The 19,187-nt window shown below is 42.5% G+C and overlaps 1 protein-coding gene across 5 annotated transcripts in view; it reads right to left on the minus strand.

Moving 5' to 3' along the window:
* The window catches only part of BRF1 (BRF1 RNA polymerase III transcription initiation factor subunit), a 178,972-nt gene extending 159,996 nt beyond the window's left edge, over positions 1-18,976 (minus strand). For 2 of the 5 annotated variants that reach the window (XM_054200636.1, XM_054200638.1), the window contains exons 1-2: positions 18,665-18,976; positions 4,511-4,591 (exon numbers count right to left, since the gene is read on the minus strand). In XM_054200636.1, the coding sequence (XP_054056611.1) occupies positions 4,511-4,591; positions 18,665-18,851 (268 nt within the window). In that variant the 5' untranslated portion in view covers positions 18,852-18,976. Of the gene's footprint in view, positions 1-4,510; positions 4,592-5,672; positions 5,784-11,868; positions 12,075-17,532; positions 17,657-18,664 lie in introns of those variants that run through there. The other 3 variants (XM_054200639.1, XM_054200640.1, XM_054200641.1) reach the window with 3 other exon arrangements.
* Between the last annotated feature and the right edge of the window lie 211 nt (positions 18,977-19,187).

Below are 19,187 nucleotides of genomic sequence, written 5' to 3' on the forward strand. Positions count from 1 at the left end.
CTTTGACTGTGGACCTTTAGAGGACCCCTCCAATCCTAGGATTCTACTATCCTCTCCTCCCTTGTCATTTTAGTTTTGTTAAATAAAGATGTGTTCTCTGTTCCTCTTTGGATACTTCTGTTCTTCACACATATAATGTACTGTCCTGGTCTAATTCACACTGCATAGTTCTGGCAGGAAATAGAGCCCTCCATAATCACTTGTAATAAGCCAGCTATGAAATTAGTGATGACAACGAAGGTCAAAGAATTAAGCAAATAGTTTAAATGCAAACAGTCAAAAATGTATTAGAGAACATCTTCAGAAATGCCTTCCCATTTAGAATTAAAATACTGTTAGCTATGTTTTGGTATTTAAGAGGACTGAGGGAAAAACACACATTCATTTAAAGAAATGATTAAAAACACAGCACAACAGTTCAGAAATTGGATTAAGCTAGATGCAGCTGCAATCTTCAAACTTAGTTTAAACCAAATTTGAATATCTGCAACTGAAGCTTTCTAGTTATAATCATGCCATTGACCTTCCTTCCCCTCTCCCTTTTCTTTCTAGCCACTGAAGACTATTGAAAGTATCAGAGCTCCAAGTCAAGAACAACTCCCTTGTAACCGCGACTCTGACATGGATATAGTGAGAGCAGATTGCCTGCAAGGAAACAAGAATAAACTGGCTATTTAGAGAGATTATGTAATGCAGCACAGAGCTGTAAAATGAGATTTAAAGAGACAGAACTCTGCATTTCAGCCCTGTAAGTAACCATTAAAGTTGGACAATACTGTAGCAATTTGAAGAGGCTCAGTCAAGAGAGGAAGAAGTCTTGTCAAAGGATCCCCTCTCTGAGCTGGTATTTTATTCATGATTCTTCTTTCTCACTAAAACAGTACTGTTTGGTCAAATCCTTTAAAGCAAGGTTGAAACACCTCTTCACATCATCTCATAGATGTGTAGGCTTTTAGTACAAAAGTGAGCTCTATATGAATAGGTACAAAGTGTTTTGTGGACGAGAGCTTGTTGAACTCGTGGAGCTTGGCACACTCAATTAGCACAGTACTGCACACTGAAAATCAAACTGATTATGAACAAATACAACAGTGTTAGGTCTTTCCTGCATAAATATTTTAACAAGTGTAAACAAGACTCCAGTTTTTATAAGCAACCAATTCCCGAACAAACACCCACAAACATCAGCTGGTTCCACAAAGAAAGGCAGAGGCTATGAACTGCCATGCACCGCCACATTATAAATAGTGAGGAAACATACAGCAAAGGCATGTGTGAGAAGGAAAACTAGTTCTGTGTATTACACATTCTTACACAAACATAGAAGCCTTCAGGGTTTGCCCATGGCTTTGTTTAGAGTATACATGTGTGTGTATATATATATATGTATATAAAAAAAATATATAAAAAATACCAATGCACAAAATAATGATTTTGTAGAGGAGTCGAGAACTGTTGAGCAGTTGTTGCTGGGAGATTTTACTTCCGCATTTCTTCACTTTAGAATGGAGGGGAAAAAAACATTGTAAAAATTATTACCTTAGGTATTCTAATAAAAAACTGGTTTTCGTCTAATTCTAAACATCCTTTAATTACAAGCCTCAAAAACTAGCAGCATCTTATGTTCAGCCAGCCCCAGCTGTTTTGCTAGTGATTAAATAAGAGTCACTGAGCCCAGATCATCTCCCTTTTACCTCCCCTGAACAGACAGACATTACAGCAAGGAAGAACTTGGCCCAAACTACATGGGGGAGGGACGGGAAAGCAGGGGGAGGTTGCTGCTTTTTAAAAAACAGCAAGTCCTTGCTCTGTTGCTGGACTTTTCCCTGCATCATGTCAGGCCTGCAGGTTGCTGGCAAGTGGACCAGGCACAGTGTGAGACCTGCCAGCACTCTCAGACCACACACACACACACGTTCTCAGCTGCTCTCAAATACACTGGGGACAACCTCCAGAGCAATCTGGACTCCACCATCCATCTCTGCTTTCCAGAGTCTGGTTATTCCCTTCGGCAATAGCCTACATAGAGCATCATATAGGAGAAAATCATGTGCTTACACTACCGAAGGGAGCACACAGCCTTGACGTAAGAGCCACCAGTGAGTTGCAGAAATAGGCCTCCTAAAGCACGCTCACAAGCTGTGCTGCACCAGCATCCTGACAGGAGCTAATTTCAGCAGTTCATTTGCAACTCAGTTAACTATGGAAATGCAAACGGAGTAGTACCAGCAAATAAATAAGTAGCTCAGCATTTTTTCTCATCAGACAGCATAGCACTCCCAGGATAACTGTTCATTTTTAATACAGCCAGCTATCAGTGTGCTCCAGTTTCACCCACTGAACCCTGTACTACTTCTTTAAAACACATACAGTAAATTCATTTACCTTGCTACACTTTCAAGTCTAAACACAATGGATATTAAATAATTTCACCAAAAACCCAGCCATGATCACGGGCAGACAGTGAGAGGGTGAGATTTTGTAAGTTCACTGCCACAGCTCGATTTGCAATTAAAAACTATGTAAAGCTAGAAGTGCTATTAAATGCAGCAGACAACTAGCTCATTATACAGCAGCAGAAAGAAAAGCCTTTCAAACACCAATTGCTCTACCTGAAATATCAGCTGCTGTTGTCATGCCTGGGACTGAGCAAGAACATCACTTAGCTCATTGAAAAGAACTTTCCCAGAGACAGATTGGCAGCATAACAAATGAATGTTGGCTACAGAAATCAAAGACCAAACACTTTTTTCCTATATAAAGAACAGCCACAAAAGGAGAAGAAAACTTGTAAAGAGCCTCAGACAGGTATAGGTGAAGAGACAGATTATTTTCCTGTTTCAAAACTATTTCAGAGATAATTTCATTTCAAGCAACTATAATTTCTTTTATATGATGCTTATAGACTTTAGCCAAGTCTGAATCATTGTGTATGATTACGAGCGCCCTCTGGGGAAGGAAGATACTCAGACATATTCGCCCCAAACATTCATCCAAGAAATAAGCCATGTTTAGATTAAAAAAAAACAAAACCAAAAAAAACCAACCCAAACACAAACAAAAAACCAACACCTACGCTCTCTAATTGTGATCACCTTTCAGCATAACCAAAAGGGCTTTTGAAGGATTCAAACACTCCAAGAAGCAACAGGACAGCATTTTCTCCCCTCAGTATTTTACTTTTCTACAATTAAAGACAAGGAACTGGGCAGTTCTTATGCACAACAAGCCAATTTTTAAAATGCCTGTGCAAAATTACAGTTTTGATTAAAGCACATTCATCCAAAGACAAACTTCCCTAACTATAAAAGGTATTCTAGGGGTTTTATTCCACTGCTTATACAGGCTACACTTTATACAGAAATTTTTAAAACTTGTAAGATAGTAACTTTGGACTTGACACTGAAACGAGCTCACTTACAGTACGAGCTTTACTCTGCCAAACAAGCAGGGCTCAATACTGTTCAGTACAAACAGCTGAATAAAACATTCTGTATATAAATCAGCTCAATAATGCTGAGTAAAGCAATCTGGATATATTTCAATAATACAGATCAATCTTAACCTTTCTATACATATGCAGATATAATACCAGATCAATCTCACCCTTCATATACCTATGCAGGCATAATATCAGTCAAGATTTTCTGTGTTTGAGTTGCAAGTATAAGACTTTAATTTAGGAAAATACCTTTATCTAAAATAACTCCCCAAAGTGTGCACCATACGAATAAAACCCATCTACATCCCTTTGTTAATTACATGTCAGCTTCTGAGTCTTTGATATGACAGCCTATCAGCTGTCATCTCCAAGAGTCATGAGACAAGAGTATTAATTAGCCAAAAAATTACAACTCCTGTCCATTGTTATGAGTAACAGCAATTGAAATTGGAAGACCATTCTGACATAAAAGCTGGTTTTATTCACTCTCCTTAAAGAGTGTCGATTACATAGATTTCAATTAAAATGTATAGCATGTAATATGAATATTTATTTAAATATTCTCTGGACACTAAAATCTTTTTTCCATTTTTCCCATCTCTGTTCAATAGTCACATATTAAGCACATGATTACTATGAAGTGTGCATAAATACATGCATTATCTCACACTCATACTGCACAAAATGAAAAGCAATGGAACAATTATACTTAAAAATAAACATGCACAAAGCATTTCAAGAACCCTGAAAACTGATAAAATAAAAAGCCACAGTAGATTAACAGATAATAAAAAGGTGGAATGGGCATGTCAACCTTGAAAAAGCCCTTTTAAACTACAATAGTATTGTCAGGTGCCATTATCCTTTGTCAGCCAGCTACCTGACCTCATAAATCAGGTATAACAATCAAATGAGAGCACAATGTAAAATCAGCACTAGGCAGACTTGTCTACTGACTAACAAGTGGCCTGCCAAGGTTTTGAGGTCACATTCAAAACTAAAAATTAATTGTGATCAACAATATTTATTAAAAAAAGTCATATCAACAAGAGTAAAGCTCTCAAGTACCATTCTGTAGAGTTTGTGCTCGTGACTCCTTTCCCAGATTGGCATGGAATCCTCCTCCTAAAGTCGGTGTTTTGCCTGCACCTATTAGGAGAAAAAAAACCAACAAAACAGACAGACATGTCAAATGCAATAACTGAATTAAAATACTAAAAGACGACCTATTGTGCCATTATATTCAGTATAACTTACAACATGCCAAATTACATTAAGAAGGGCAACAGAAGTGCTTGAAGGGCTTAAGACATCGAGTGCAAATCCTGTGCAATTTATTTCTTCCTTGGGATACCATAAGAATTACATGGCTCCATAAACCCTCCCAATCTCGGCTCCAAAGAAAGTGCAAAAATGTCTCAACCCCATCTTAGGCAGAACATGAAAATCAATATTGTAAAATATTTCTCAAAGTAAATGATGAAACTATTGCTTAGTTAATATTTTTTGTCTAGAGAATATTCAATCCAGGATTTTAATAGCTAATTACTGGCACTACAGAACATAAAACATGTTTAGCATTCAATGCTGTGTTGGCTACTACAGACATAACATTTACTTTAAAATAACTTCAGTTTAACATTAGGCACACACAGTGACACTTAGGCTACAAAAACTGCAAGTCTGGAACTGCTATGTTTACACCCTGAAAAGTTGGAAACTAAAATAAGTCTGAGTTGTAAATTAGCATAAACTAGAGGCTGGTTTATGCATCCGTGCCAATGCTGAGGAGCCTGAATGCAGAGTCCGCTGGGAGTCAATGGAACTACTCATGCAAACCAATCTTGCAGAACAGGGAATTAAAATACAAAGGACAAAAATAGTCTCCCACTAAAGCAGGAAGTTTTTTTAAAAACCAATCAGGCTACCTAAAGCAGGATATCTGAAGCTATCAGCTTAACAGCAAGTGAGACCAAAAAGCTAAATTGCACAGTATTGAAAACAAGTAATTTGTTAGTAATTGGACTTCTACTTAATTCAAGTAGTCTGCTCTTCAGAATAAGGAAAAAAGTCTTCTTGTTCCCTATGATGCCTACAGTTTTTCCTCAAGTTCTTGTAGTTATGTTTTCCCATCTTACACCAGTTCTCTAGAACAAACTAGAATGGCTTTGGGATAGACACACACTGAGGAGTGAAGCTGAAAGAAGTTCATGACATTTCTCCTACACACCTGAATAAGATACTTCCGTGGCAGGTAGAAGTGATGAGAAACTGTGACCTAAATTGTTCACTCTACTAGACTTTCTTAGCTAGTCTCCTCTCAGCCGCATTTAACATAGATCTGTGTTGAGGAAAAAAAAAAAAAAAAAAAAAACCACACACCAAAAAAACCCAACAACAGAAAAGCTAACATTGCTGTAGAATTATTGCCTATAAGCCTTCAAAGCTTAATTTTCCGTGCAACCTTTGAATTAGGTTTCCAGTGCTATCCACAACAGAAACCAACTTCACCTTCACTTCATTAACAGATCCTTTCAACAAACAATAATCAGAAGCTCTCACGTAAATGCCCCACAGCTTAAGTACTTCAGTTCAACATCCTAATTAGAAATGAAAAATATTCAATAGTGACCTTCTCACTGGACATAGAGGTAACCCTCCCAACTCTGTATTTGGTTCAGATTATTATAGACAGCAATGTCTCCTCGCCATTCTTATAGGTACAGTCTCATATTTCCACAAATGCTCCAAAACAAACCGATGAGGCAAAACAGAGAGAGGTTACCAAACTACCCTAACATACATAACATTTTTGGTGGACATTTAATAAGAATGGTTTACCTGGCCAAAAAAAAAAATTTAAAAAAAAAATAAATCAGCAGTTACAGTAGTTTTATGTTCCTTTTCTTCAGTAGCAAATCTAACTTCAGAAATTCTGCCTCCAACCCTCTTTTTTTGTTGTTGTTTTAAGGTTTGCTTTACCGCAGGCTACCTCACTTCTCTCATTTGCGGCAGGAGAGCACAGACTCAAGCATCAGTACAGTGGAGGAGGCCACAGACTGCAGGGCAAGAGCAGGAACAAACAGCAGGGCAGGCTGGAGGTAGCAAGATCATCCTGCACTTGCATCAACGGCACCATCAAAGCGATCGCCTCCTCCTGTGCACAGAGACTCCGGAACACTTTTCAGTCCTCGCTGTCTTAGAATAGACAAAAACCACTGAACTCTATTGGACTATCATTTTCAAAACAGCTACATTATTCTTTCACAGGTTTCCCTGTTGCTACGCAAAAGCTTACGCAAAAACAATCTCAGAGTGGTGATAAACAATACTATTAACAAAATAATTTAACTTACCCAGAACCTAAAATCCTGAAAGAATACAAACAAAATACAAGTAAGCTGAGACTTCAGCGGTTTTGTTTTTTAAGATTCTTTTTCATTAGACGTCAAGATTAACATTGTACATCAAAGTCATTTCTTTCCAAGCTATGGAGTCTGCAGCAGATACTGGCAGAGCTATCTGGGAGACAAATTCTGCTATCAGAATTGATGTGCCCATTTCTCGGGGAGTAAACCATAAAGACTTTACATCTCTAATTGGTATTTGGCTTTGAAAACTGATAGAAAACTAGTCTGCTGAGCACTTACACTCTCAGAACTGCAAACTAATGTTGCCATTGACTATGAAGTCTCACCATCAGCTTTAATCTTTACAAGCAGAATGCAAAGCAAACTCATTAATGCAACTGTTCAGCTGGATAATAAAATGATAAACTTGGAAAAAAAAAACAGAACAGTGAAATCAAATTCATTTAAAGACAAAAATCCCTACAAAGCTAGTCATTAAAAAAGTACAAAGGAGAGGAATACCAATCTGTAGGCGCAACCAAATTAACATCCCAGCTTAACTGAAATTTTTTACATTTCTTGACCTTTTCCATTTTTCCCTCTACAACTTCAAAAGTGAATTAAACAGGCTTTTGCATTTCCACATTCAGCTTTCAAGACATACAAAAATATATCTGAGAAGTATTTGGTGTCTGCAAGTACTGCCTGCCAAATATTCAACATTAACACTAACATTTCCCTAAGCCAACTCAAACACCCTCCTTCGTGAGGTGGCGCCTCCCGAGGTACGTTATCATCTACCAATCATTTTTAGAAACTAACTCAGATCCTCAGCTTTGCTCAACTCAAGCCTCTTCTCCTATTCAAGTTAGCTTTGGACACTTAGGTGAAGTTTTTTCATAGAATCGTCTAGGTTGGAAGGGACATTTAAGATCATTAAGTCCAACCACCAACCTAAGACTGCCAAAGCCACCACATTTTGGACAACAGAAGGTGTGGAGAGATTTGTTAAGCAGCTCAAAAGCACAGCTACTCAGTTTTTTTGTGGTCCTCTTAGTGGACTACAGTGCCACAAGACACTAAAAGAAGAGAAGCGAACATGCAGGAGATCATATACTTGGAAACTTGATGACATTTGGTCAAAGCTTATGCAGGTCCAGACCCAGCCCATAACCCCACATTACTCAAGAGCTGAACTACAGTGACTGTCCCTCAAGCACCCGTCCCCGTGCCTGCTCCGTGCAGCACCGTCTCGGGTACGGCTGCTGTATGCAGGGTCAGATCCAGGCACCTCAGCCATTTCTGTTTTGCTCCACAGACTCACTAACAAAGGAAGTCACATCCTTTGTAGCTTCTCTACAAAAGTGTTCCTAAAGCAGTAAAAGCAGCAAGCAAAGCTTGAAGTCTGTAGTAACCTTGAAGAGCAACAAAAAGATGACAGATAGCAGGAACAGCACTTATCACATCCCTTCATACAGAGGAGGCAAAGAGCAGCCACTCAGGCATCTGCAGCTTAAAGTGCATTTTTCTGAGAGCTGGCGACATGCTGAGTTTCAGATTCAACACCCAGAGAAGAAACAGCCTCAGTCCTAGTGTTATGGATTGTGTTTCCTCTACATAAATGAGCAAGTGAAGACAGGGAATGAAGCTGCTTGCAACTTGAACTGAAGTGTATTGCTATCCAATAGGACTAGTCCTACCAAAAGCCTTCCCTGTAAAATTAAAACTGAAAAAAACACAAGTCCTTTCTCCAGCACAAGGTAGGAGAAAAACCTTCATTTTTTTTACAGACCCAGCATAAAATCTAGGTCTGGTAAAGAGCACAGACGTCATCACACCAACCATTTCATAATCAGGGTAGACTAGATAATCTAATATAAAAAAAATTAATAAGCTCCTACTCAAGAGGAGAGTAATTCAGTGTCCCATTACAACTCAGGTCTACAAAAGTAAAATGATGTGACTAAAGTCTTCTGAATGCACAAAACTACTGAAGTCGGTAGCTGAAATAATTCTTTTCCAAGTCATTTTTACAGGCAAGTTAACAGATCTGCACACACCACAGCCTGATGAAATGCTACTGCTGATTAAACTAACATAGACAAACTTTAAATCTACTGCATCATAACTAGCTATCTATGGACTTATTTTCATAACTACCAACCGAAGAGACAAATATAGCATTGGGTCCACCACGCCCAAGTTTAGGGCTGCACAAGTCCACGGAACCAGTCTGTGTCCAAGTTACGTGCACAATTCAGCATTTTCACAACTGACAGCAGTATGTGCTGCAGCACTTCAAGCAAGCATTTGCTGCCATCACAAGGACAGCATATAGAAGACGCAATGCCAGAAAAAAAACACCATACACTTAACTCTGATGCAAGGCTGCCACCTGGAGGATTTCAGAAGAGAAGCAAAAATTGATTCAGTTCACCTCACTAAAATGTATAGTGGGTAATTATTTTTTGTGTGAAGTAGATGCAAGTTTCCCTTCTTCCTTCACAACACAACATGATTATGAATTAGTTTTGTAATGAGAAAACCAAGCACAAAGTGAAACAGGTAAATACTTTTCAGGATTTCCCCAAAAGGTCTGTAAATCCAGTATGTCTATACTTTCTTCTGTGTTGCAAATTACATCATGACCACTCTACATAATTTAAAGTTAACTATGTATTAGTGTCATCTCTAGAAATCTGGACCACAAGTGAGATGAATGTTGATAATATTAACATTATTTTCACTTCTCCGTAGACAGTATTTTCATTTCAAGTTTAGTGTGTGTATTACTGGCAGAAGCCAATTCAGGCCTGTTTGAGGCTGCACTATAAGAAATATTCTATGTCAGGATTTGGTCTATCAATATATCCTACATGGAAACAAATTAACAACTACCAATTAAAAACAAAACCTCACTATGCCTTGCACTGAAAAATACAGATGAATCCTTTATTATACTAATAACTGACTGGACAAAACCACAGAATCTGATAAAAATACAGAGTTCATCCTCTTTATCAACTGTCTCACTAGCACTTACTATGACAGAAATTGTCCATCTTAAAAACTTCTAGAGGAAAAAGGACATAGAAGAAGAATGGGTATAACCTTAGCTGAAATTTTATGAATGCTTTTTCCTCCCCATATCTGGTCCCTCTCTTCTTCCCAGTTTGATGACCATAACTTTCCATTTCCACAAACCCCAGAAGACTGAAATATTTTGATCAAGACAAATACCAGACACGTTCTGCGCTTGTCAGTGCAGCTCACACTCCTAGACAGAAAACCATCATGAAGTTTTTAAGGATAAAATAGCATACACAAAACCTTTCAGTAAGCTTCTGTAGGCACACCTGAACAATTGAGCATACCACAACTTTAGTGAACAGTAAGCTACGCTAAATTTATTAAGGGACACTGCACAGTAAGAGTACATGTTCAGCATTTACGGCAGTGCAACTGTAGTAAGTTGCTTACAATTTGCTTGCAACAAAAAATTTGTATTAGGAGGAAGAAACTTTTCCTTGATATTCTAACATTTGAAACAGTCTCCTTTTAAGTGCTGTGGAGCCTCCTACACTAAAACTTTTAACAAACACTTGCTGGTGCATTCAGGGCTACTAGTTCACAACTTTCACTTCTCCCTTTGAGCAAAACCAAGCAGATAACTTACCACAAGTAACATTCTTCCCATCAGCCTCGATTTACTATCTTGCAAACTCATGTACATTTATAGATGGAGACTCTTAATGTACGTATGCTGTACAAAAGTCAGGAGCTCTACGAGATCCTGACTAGGTGCTGAAGTTGAACTAATGCCCCTTGCAGCCTCCCATTTCTATGACTGTATAGTTGTCACCATCCTAAAACCTCCTGGCTTAGTCACTAAGCAATAGTAACTTAAAAGAATTTAATTCACAACCATTAATTTAAATGACAAATAACAAATGCCAACCTAGTATTTAAAGAATTTTCAATCAAAAGTCCCCAAAACACATAGAGACTCCAAGTAATCAAAGATAAAACAGTAAACCTGTTTCAAGACAGTCACACTGTTCAGTCTCACGGAGACACACTGGTGATGTTCATTCACCTCGGATCCCAAAGGCAGGGTAAGTCCCGCGGGGCAACAATCCCACTTCGGTGGCCAGCCCACAATCACTCCATAACCCTCCTATGAAGTGGTATCCTCTAAGTCTTATCTGAAGCTGATAAGCACCCCTAGCTCCACCAACTTGTCTTCTCCATCCCACAGTTCTGTTGCTTCAGACTACAGAGGCTGCATTTCATTATGCTAACCTCCATTTTCTACCCTGTTTTCCCCAGGGAAAATGCTGCCACTCTCCTCCCTCTGCCCACTTTCAGACAAACCTGAGAGGAAGACAGAGGCCTCAAAATGATGAGGCTTCTGTCAGTTTTGTAAAAACAGGTAGCTGGTTGGGGAAGACCTGTGCTAAGTAATAGCTAGCTAAAAGCTCCTGAAAAATAATTCTGATTTAAATTTTTACCAGAGATGTGACCCTAAACTCTGTAGCAGGCCAAGGGCAACCCCAGCCTGGAGCTTCAGGCACCTCTGTGGATCCAGGGATGGGCTGAGGCCAGTTGGAATGTCAGCCTGCACATGGGGGTCAGGATCAGGCCCAGCAAAGGGAACCAGGTCACACACAGCTAGGGATGGCTGGGCAGGTCCACAGGGACAGCCTGAGGACAAGCAGGATGCTTGGCAGGGCCCATGGCTGGGCAGGGCTGTGGAGAGCTGGAGACCGGCCCTACTGCAGCATAACTGGGGCAGGGGCTGACGTCCCCAGGGGTCTGACATGGGGTCTTGGGCCCTGGGCAGGGTGAGGGGAGCCCCAGGGAGAAGGTGGTCAGGGACAGCAAAGGCCAGCAGTGCCTGGTGAAGCAGGCAGCTCTCCTGCCATCGCACCACACACACACAGAGATCCCCAACGCTTCTAAAGGGCAGGTTTCCAGACTGCCTTATGGTTTGCACCCAAGCAGCTTGTCAGATGCTATTTTTCTTAATTCACTAATGAGCATTTAAAGGTGATTTCTGGAACAAAAGCAGCTGACCTTCCCCAGACACAATGTGTTCCAGGATCACAAGCTCTGTACGCCTTGCAGTGCCCTTTTCTTGTGCTGTATTTTCTCAGTTACATCTTCCAGCTTGCTGCTGCACTGCCTGCACATCAGCTTTCTCAGGTGGGACTGTTTTCTTCTCCTTTGATTAGCGTCAGAAGCTCTAGTCTTCCACTTTCTCAGCTTCTTTAAACAAAAACCTGAAGAGAGATCTGAACTATCAGCGTTTGCTCCACGTTCAGCTTTCCTCCCCTCACTCTCTTCAGCTTCATACTTGGTCTTTCTCCCGTCAGCCTCAGGGAGAATACTTGTAAAAACAGTTTCTCCCAACAACAAGACAGGGGACTCCCACCCAGACACAGTGAAAGAGTGATCAGAGAATTCACCGCCTTCAGTCGCAGCGCACAACTCGTAACTTGCCTTTCTGCAAAAGCAGCTGCCATAAACCCAATGCAGACTGGTGAAGGGTTCAGTGGAGCTCCATTTTCCAGGATGCAATTACAGTATAATGGAGCGGGAGAAACGTAGCTCACTCCTGTACCCTGTATTGCTGTACTTCATGCTGGGATGCGTTCAAATGTTATGACCAGTAGGAGTCTGCTAAGAGCTTAGGTATGGAGAAAAAAAAAAAAAAAAAAAGGGCAAGAGGCATTCATTCCAATCAGCAGAATGAGGAATTTTAATTCACATCCTCGCCAAATTTGACAAGAAGCCGCAGAGAACAACCTCTTTTGGCTAGTTTGAGACAGTCTGAACTGTCTATCAATCATAAGGTGGATAGCTATTCTACAAAACTAGACCCAGATAAGAAAAGCACATGCCTCAAACATTTTCTGTGCGATTAACAGAGTTCCTTGGAGCTCAAATGTGCATGTCAACTCTTTTCCACTAGTATCTGATTTATCCAGGGTCAAATCAGTCAAGTTCAGAAACTCAATTTCAACACATGGCCTTCACAAGCCTCAAGATTTATAACATGGCCAGGGTTAAGTGTTAAGGTGGGACTCTTACCTGACTGTGACCACTTGCAACAGAATTAAGAATTATAACTAAATGGACCAGTACGGGGCCTATCAAAGCTTTCACTAGCTTGTGCTTTGTGAGGACTTCCTCTCAGATGATCAATAGAAAGATACACAGTATCCCTCTTCTAGAGCACCAAGAGGGTATTCCCTTGCTAGTGAAAGAAACTACCAGCTCATAACCTGGCAAGTGACAGGTACCTCACAGGAAGAGATGACTTCCCACACCCTGAGACAGACAGCATTAAAAAGAATTGCGGGATCAGGCTAACTTGCAATCAAATCCTTCATTTCCACCAAGACCATGGCAATGAAAAGCACTGGTGGTGTTACGCTAAGATAGACAGGTCATGCCCAACTCCAAAGAGCATCTCATCAGGACTAGTATGGCCTAGCTCCCTCTTTGCGTATTTATACAAGCATGCTATTATCTCCTTTTATATGTTCTAACTACCATCAGCAAAGATTTCATGGTCCCTATTACAAAGTACTGCATATGCAACTTCATCAACCTTAGTCTAAATAAATTTTTGCCTTGCAGTCTAGATTTCTGGACACCTGTTGTGGTTTGGGCTGGGCTGGCCACTAATCACAGACTCTTACAATTGTAAATATCTCTACTACCTACTTCTCACAAGGAGATCAGAAGAATTAGCTGTTAGTTAAGCATTTTCAGAGAGAACTGTCAAAGTCAGGAGTTTTGTGCTCACCACTTTCCAAAACACAAGCTGAAAAAAAACCAATATTAAACTTAGGGACACCTACACTTTATGCTGCAAAACCATAGTCCCCCAATTCTTGGACCAGTTTTGAAAGAATGGTCAAAACCCTCGAAAGCATCTTTGTAGAGCTCAAAGAACATGATCTTCCTCTGAAGACTCAAAAGAACAGCTATGCCAAGTCAGATCATAGGACTATCTAGTCCAGTATCCTACACCTCTGAACAGTAAAGTCCATTCATATACATGTGAACACAAAACACAGGAGGAAATCTTATCACAATACTTCCCTCATATAATCTCACAGAGTCTAGAGATCCATGGCTCAAGGATTTCCTGAGTCAGAAATAGTATCTTTGCTTTAATGGCCATGACACATTTTTATTCTGTTTGCCTGATAATTTTTTTAACATCCACAACTTAAGATTCACAATGTAATTACATGTTTTTTCTGAAAGAAAAAAAAAAACACAAAAAAACCTCCTAATGTTTCTGAACCTCCTACTTGTTACATTTAAGCTAGCTGCTAGATTTCTTAGCTCTCCATAGTTTTTGCATTATGTGATACTGAACAATCGCCCATCCTTGACATGTTATTCTACTGTATTTACAGACATCTACTACATCCCCATTCAGTCACCTCTTTCCCAGTCTGAAGAGGCTGAGTCTATTCAGTCATTCTAACTGAGAAGCTTTTCAAGAAGCACTCCTCTTAATCACACCATCTTCCTCTCTGTATCTTTTCTAGTTCTATTACAGGTTTTCTTGAGGGGAGTGAAGAAAAGAGAGAAACACACCAGAACTGCACACAGTATTTAAGTTGGAGATAGTGCTGCAGATATGTAACAGCGTACACATATGCCATCATATTCTTTTCCTGCTAACTTCTAACATTCCCCTCGACGCTCTGGATTTTTGTACTGCAAATTAACATTGAGCTAAATGTTTTTACAGAGATATCCATTAACACCTAGGGACTTCCTTTCCAAGTTATAGTAGCCAGCCCAGATGCTACCATCCCACACGTGGAAGAAAGGAACAATACTAACTCTCACTGCAACTCTTAATCCCATCTGCTATCTTACTACCCAGCTACTAAGAGCAACAGGTCCTTCTATAGTCTTTACTACCCCAAATAATTTAGTGTTGCCAGCAAACCTCATTAACTCACCATTCACCTGTTTTCCAGATCATGAGCCCAGAATCTATGGAACTTCACTGACACTATTTCAGGAGACTTACTATTTATTTCTAGTCTACGTTTCTTATCATTTGATTAGTTACTCTGCTCTGCGAGGGCTTCCCCTTATCCATGACAGCTCAAATTCTTTAAAAGCTTATGGTGAAGGATCTTGTTGACCTCCCTTTGCAAATCCAACCATCTGCTTTGTCCACTTACTTCTCTAGAAAGTTCCAAAAGATCTGCAAGGCATGCCACTTTGCCAAAAAACATTCTTCCCTCATATTTACCTGTACAACCACCTATTTTGTCCTTCACTGCTTCTACCCTTTTGCCTGCATTTCCCCAAACCTTCATGCAGTAGCAAAGCAAAATCTCTCAGGCACAAGCCTTTCCTACTTTCTCAGCACACCACTGCTCAGATGCTAAAACTGTCAAAACAATGGAAGGAAACAGACTCACACACCTGCATTGGAAAACACCAGCTATACCAAACTTCTCTGTGAAAGGCATCAGTGTTGAGTCTCTGGCTTTCTACACTAGGCACATTGACAGCTGAATGTAAATGCTGCCTGGGAAAATGTAACTGTGATCTCACACCTTCTTCCAACACTGAGAGAACAAAAGAAGGGATTTCCCATGTTTTAGAGTGAGGCTGCTGGGCTTATTAGCAGGGACTTGGCAAGATCTAGACAGACCACCTTGTATTCATATAGAGAAGTGCAGGACTCTCTTCCTCCTTCAGCAGACAAATGCAAGATTCTGAACCCTTAACAGGAAGCTTGGTAAAATAAAAAGTTTTGCTAGGGGTACCAAAAAAGTCAGTAACAGTACCTCAGTGCTTTCTATTCCATTTTGCTTCTTCATGATGAAAATGAAAATAAATTATGAACAAAGGCATCTATAACCATTCAACATATATCAGCACACAAATAGAAGTCCTCGTGGATCCTAGAAGGGTGCAGGGAATCTTGTTGCACAATCAGGAGCTCTGAACTCTGTAGACACCAAAAACCCCATTCAACTCCCAGCTCTGCAACAGAGAACATGACAGCCCTCACACCTTGCAAAACCCAGACAACGCTAAGTCACCCACCCCCACTGACCAAGAGCCATGGTCTCAAAAACAGTAGCCCAGGAACCTCTGACACTGCAAATGCTCCACACATTTGAGCTGCCCGTGAACACCAGACTACAGTCTGAGGAGCCTCAGCCCAAGGCATTTCATAAACAGGGGATCCCTCAGAGCCACAGACCTAGCAGGCTGACAAAGACAACAGAAAAAGGTGTTAAAACCAGGTCACTTTGATGAAGACCTGCTTACTTAATCAGAAGAATCACTGAAAGCTATAGGTTACCAGAAAACGTTGCTTTCAGCAAGTACATGTTTTCTGACTTAAAAGAAATATATATGCCATTGGAAATTCTCCAGCCATCACAACACTCAAAAGATATAAATGCTGTCATGGTTACACAGGGAAGGACCTTTCTCCCCTTTCCCAAGGACTTTAATCAGTGTCATACAAGCATACATCGTGAAGACACCGTTATTGCAGCTCAAATACCTCTTTTCAGATTAGTTCGTATCACTCAGTTTAAGTCAAGCAAATAAAATATTCACAGCAGACACAACTGTTTTGGAACATAAAGAATTACACCAGCATAAATCACCCATATCCAAATTTCCTTAAAGTATTTACTATGTGAAATAGAGCCCCCACCCATCCTTGCAGTAACTCAGCAAATCTACAAACAGCATGGTTTTGTAAGTCCTGTTCTACTGTTTCCACAAAAAGCATTTCACTAAAATACATACATTAACACACGTGGGGACTTGCTAGGAGATCACAGTGTGAACACACAGCGAAGCCCCTGCAGCCACACCTTGTGCCAGCCTGATAAAGCCACCAGAAGCATACTAGAATATGCTCCAATTGCATTTCCACTTTTACACACCCACCTATCCTCACAGTGCTTATCTGTCTTCATGGGTGCTAGAATTATTTTTTCAGAAGAACATATGACAAATAACTAACTAGCTATACAAGATCAAAGAATTAATGCACTATCCAATGCACTAACTAAAGACTGGCCAACAGCAGCATCTCGGGACTTGCACAAAAGGGAAAGGGTCCCTTAAAGGAACTTTGGAAAAGTACTGTGCAACTCATCCAGAAGAAGAAAAAGCCTCAGTATGGTACAGTTCTCTCTTTTCCTTTAGATATTTTTTTTCATAGGATAAAGGCATCCCAAAATGAACTCTAGCTTGCATGCCATCTGTCCCACATAATTTTGGGTGGGAGGGAAAAAAGCAGTGCCAGCCCTTAAAAGTGTAAGGGCATCACTAGAGGAAAAACTGAAAGATATAAGAGCTGTTCATAAGCTATTAAAAAAAAAAAAAAAAGTAACGCCAGCACTCTGAGTTGGAAGACAGGAACAGCATCAGACAAATCCTAATCTACAGTAAACTCCCAAACTCCAATACGCAGCGCTGTCCCCTCCACCACAACTCCTTTTTCTTCCCCACAGCCATATAATCCATCAGTCCCCCTTGTATCATTGCTAAGCTCCTTCCCATGCCTCTTGCATAAGTTTCTTTCTCCTTTTACACATTCCCCATGCTCGTTTTCCTTCTCTCCCACTCCAAACACCATGTCTTCTTCATGTGTCCCTTTTCCAGGCACACAGGCCTTATCCTCCAGGCAATTCACACAAAGACCCCAACCCATTTACTTACAAGAGACTGTTGACCCTTCACTTCCAGCCTCTTTCTCCTCCAACGCACCGCCTCCATGCCTCTACGTACTCCCTCTACCCATCAAGCACCCAACTCTCCTGTCCTCTACCCCAAATAATATCATATACTTTTCCATTCCCCCAGCCCTTCCACACAGACTCCCAAACTTCCTCTCATGCACCCACACCAAACATAGCTCAGTCCCCCACACGCTTACTCCCGTCACACACAGAGCATCTCTCTCACCTTGCACAGCTCTTTTGCCCCATTCATCCCAGCCTCTCCCCCACCCCAATTCTGTCTCACCTTGCACAGCATGCTGTCCTCCCTCCCCAGCCACTGCCTCCCATTTCCACTTTGTGCAGCTCCCCCACACACCATCCCTGTCCCTCCTTTGCACAACACTCTTCCAGGCACTCTGACCCCCACATCCCTTTGCACAGCACCCTGTCCCCCATGCACCGACTCTGTCCCTGCTTTGCACAGCACCCTTTTCCCTATACATTGTCCTCACCCCCCAATACCCGCTGGCCACACGTCATCCCCCTAACCCCACCCTCCGGCACAGCACCCTAACCCCCTGCACTGTCCTGGTCCTCCATACCCCTTACAGCACCCTCACCCCCTTGCGCTGTCCCTGACCCCACACTGCCCACAGCACCCTCCCCCCCCTGCACTGTCCCAGTCCTCCATACCCCTTACAGCACCCTCACCCCCCTGTGCTGTCCGCCCAACATCCTCTCTCCATACATTGCACCTTGTCTCCACAGCACCCTCCCTCACACACCGTTCCCTCCAGCATCCTCTCCCTCACACACTGTTCCCTCCAGCATCCTCTCCCTCACACACTGTTCCCTCCAGCATCCTCTCCCTCACACACTGCCCCCCAGCACCCTCCCCTCACGTACTGTCCCCCCTGCCCCTCTCCCCACGCACTGTCCCCTGTCCCCCCAGCACCCTCTCCCCCACACACTGTCCACCCCCCAGCACCCTCTCCCCACACACTGTTCCCCGGCTCCGCTCCCCCGGCCCCACGCCACACCACACCACACCCCCCCCGACCCGACCCGGCCCGGCCCAGCCCAGCCCGGCGCACGTGCGCTCCGCCCCGCCCCGCCCCACCGGCGCTCACCGTCCAGCGACACGAACTGTCCCACGGCAGAGGAGCCGCCGCCGCTGTTCTCCACGAACTGCACCTCGGAGACGATGATGTTGTCCTCCAGCACCGAGCCGCAGCCCGTGCACACCGCGTCCCCCCGCGCCGCGTCCACCTCGATCTCCGAGCAGCCGCAGGCGGCGCACACCCGTCCGCCCGGCATCTTGTCCGGCGCCCCGGCCCGGGCCGGGCCCTGGCCGGCCCTGCGCCGCTACCACCGCCCAGCCGGCGCTGCCCGGCCTCGGCGCAGGCCTCGTTCACCGGGACCGGCAGGAGGAAAAGCGCGGCGGCGGCCGCCCCCGCCCGCTCTCGCGAGACTTCGCCTGCCGCTCCCCGCCCCTCCGGCGCGGCCCCTCCCTCAGTGCCCGCCCCGGATCTGCGCCCATCGGGGTCGTGGTGGGTCTGATGGCTGGCCCCGGCGGGGCTCGGGGGCCACCCGCGACCCCCTGCGCATTGGGGCTTCCCTTTTCCCTCCCCCGAATAAGCGACCGCCAACCAC

This window comes from Rissa tridactyla, chromosome 4, assembly GCF_028500815.1.
Source record: "Rissa tridactyla isolate bRisTri1 chromosome 4, bRisTri1.patW.cur.20221130, whole genome shotgun sequence".
Taxonomy (NCBI): domain Eukaryota; kingdom Metazoa; phylum Chordata; class Aves; order Charadriiformes; family Laridae; genus Rissa; species Rissa tridactyla.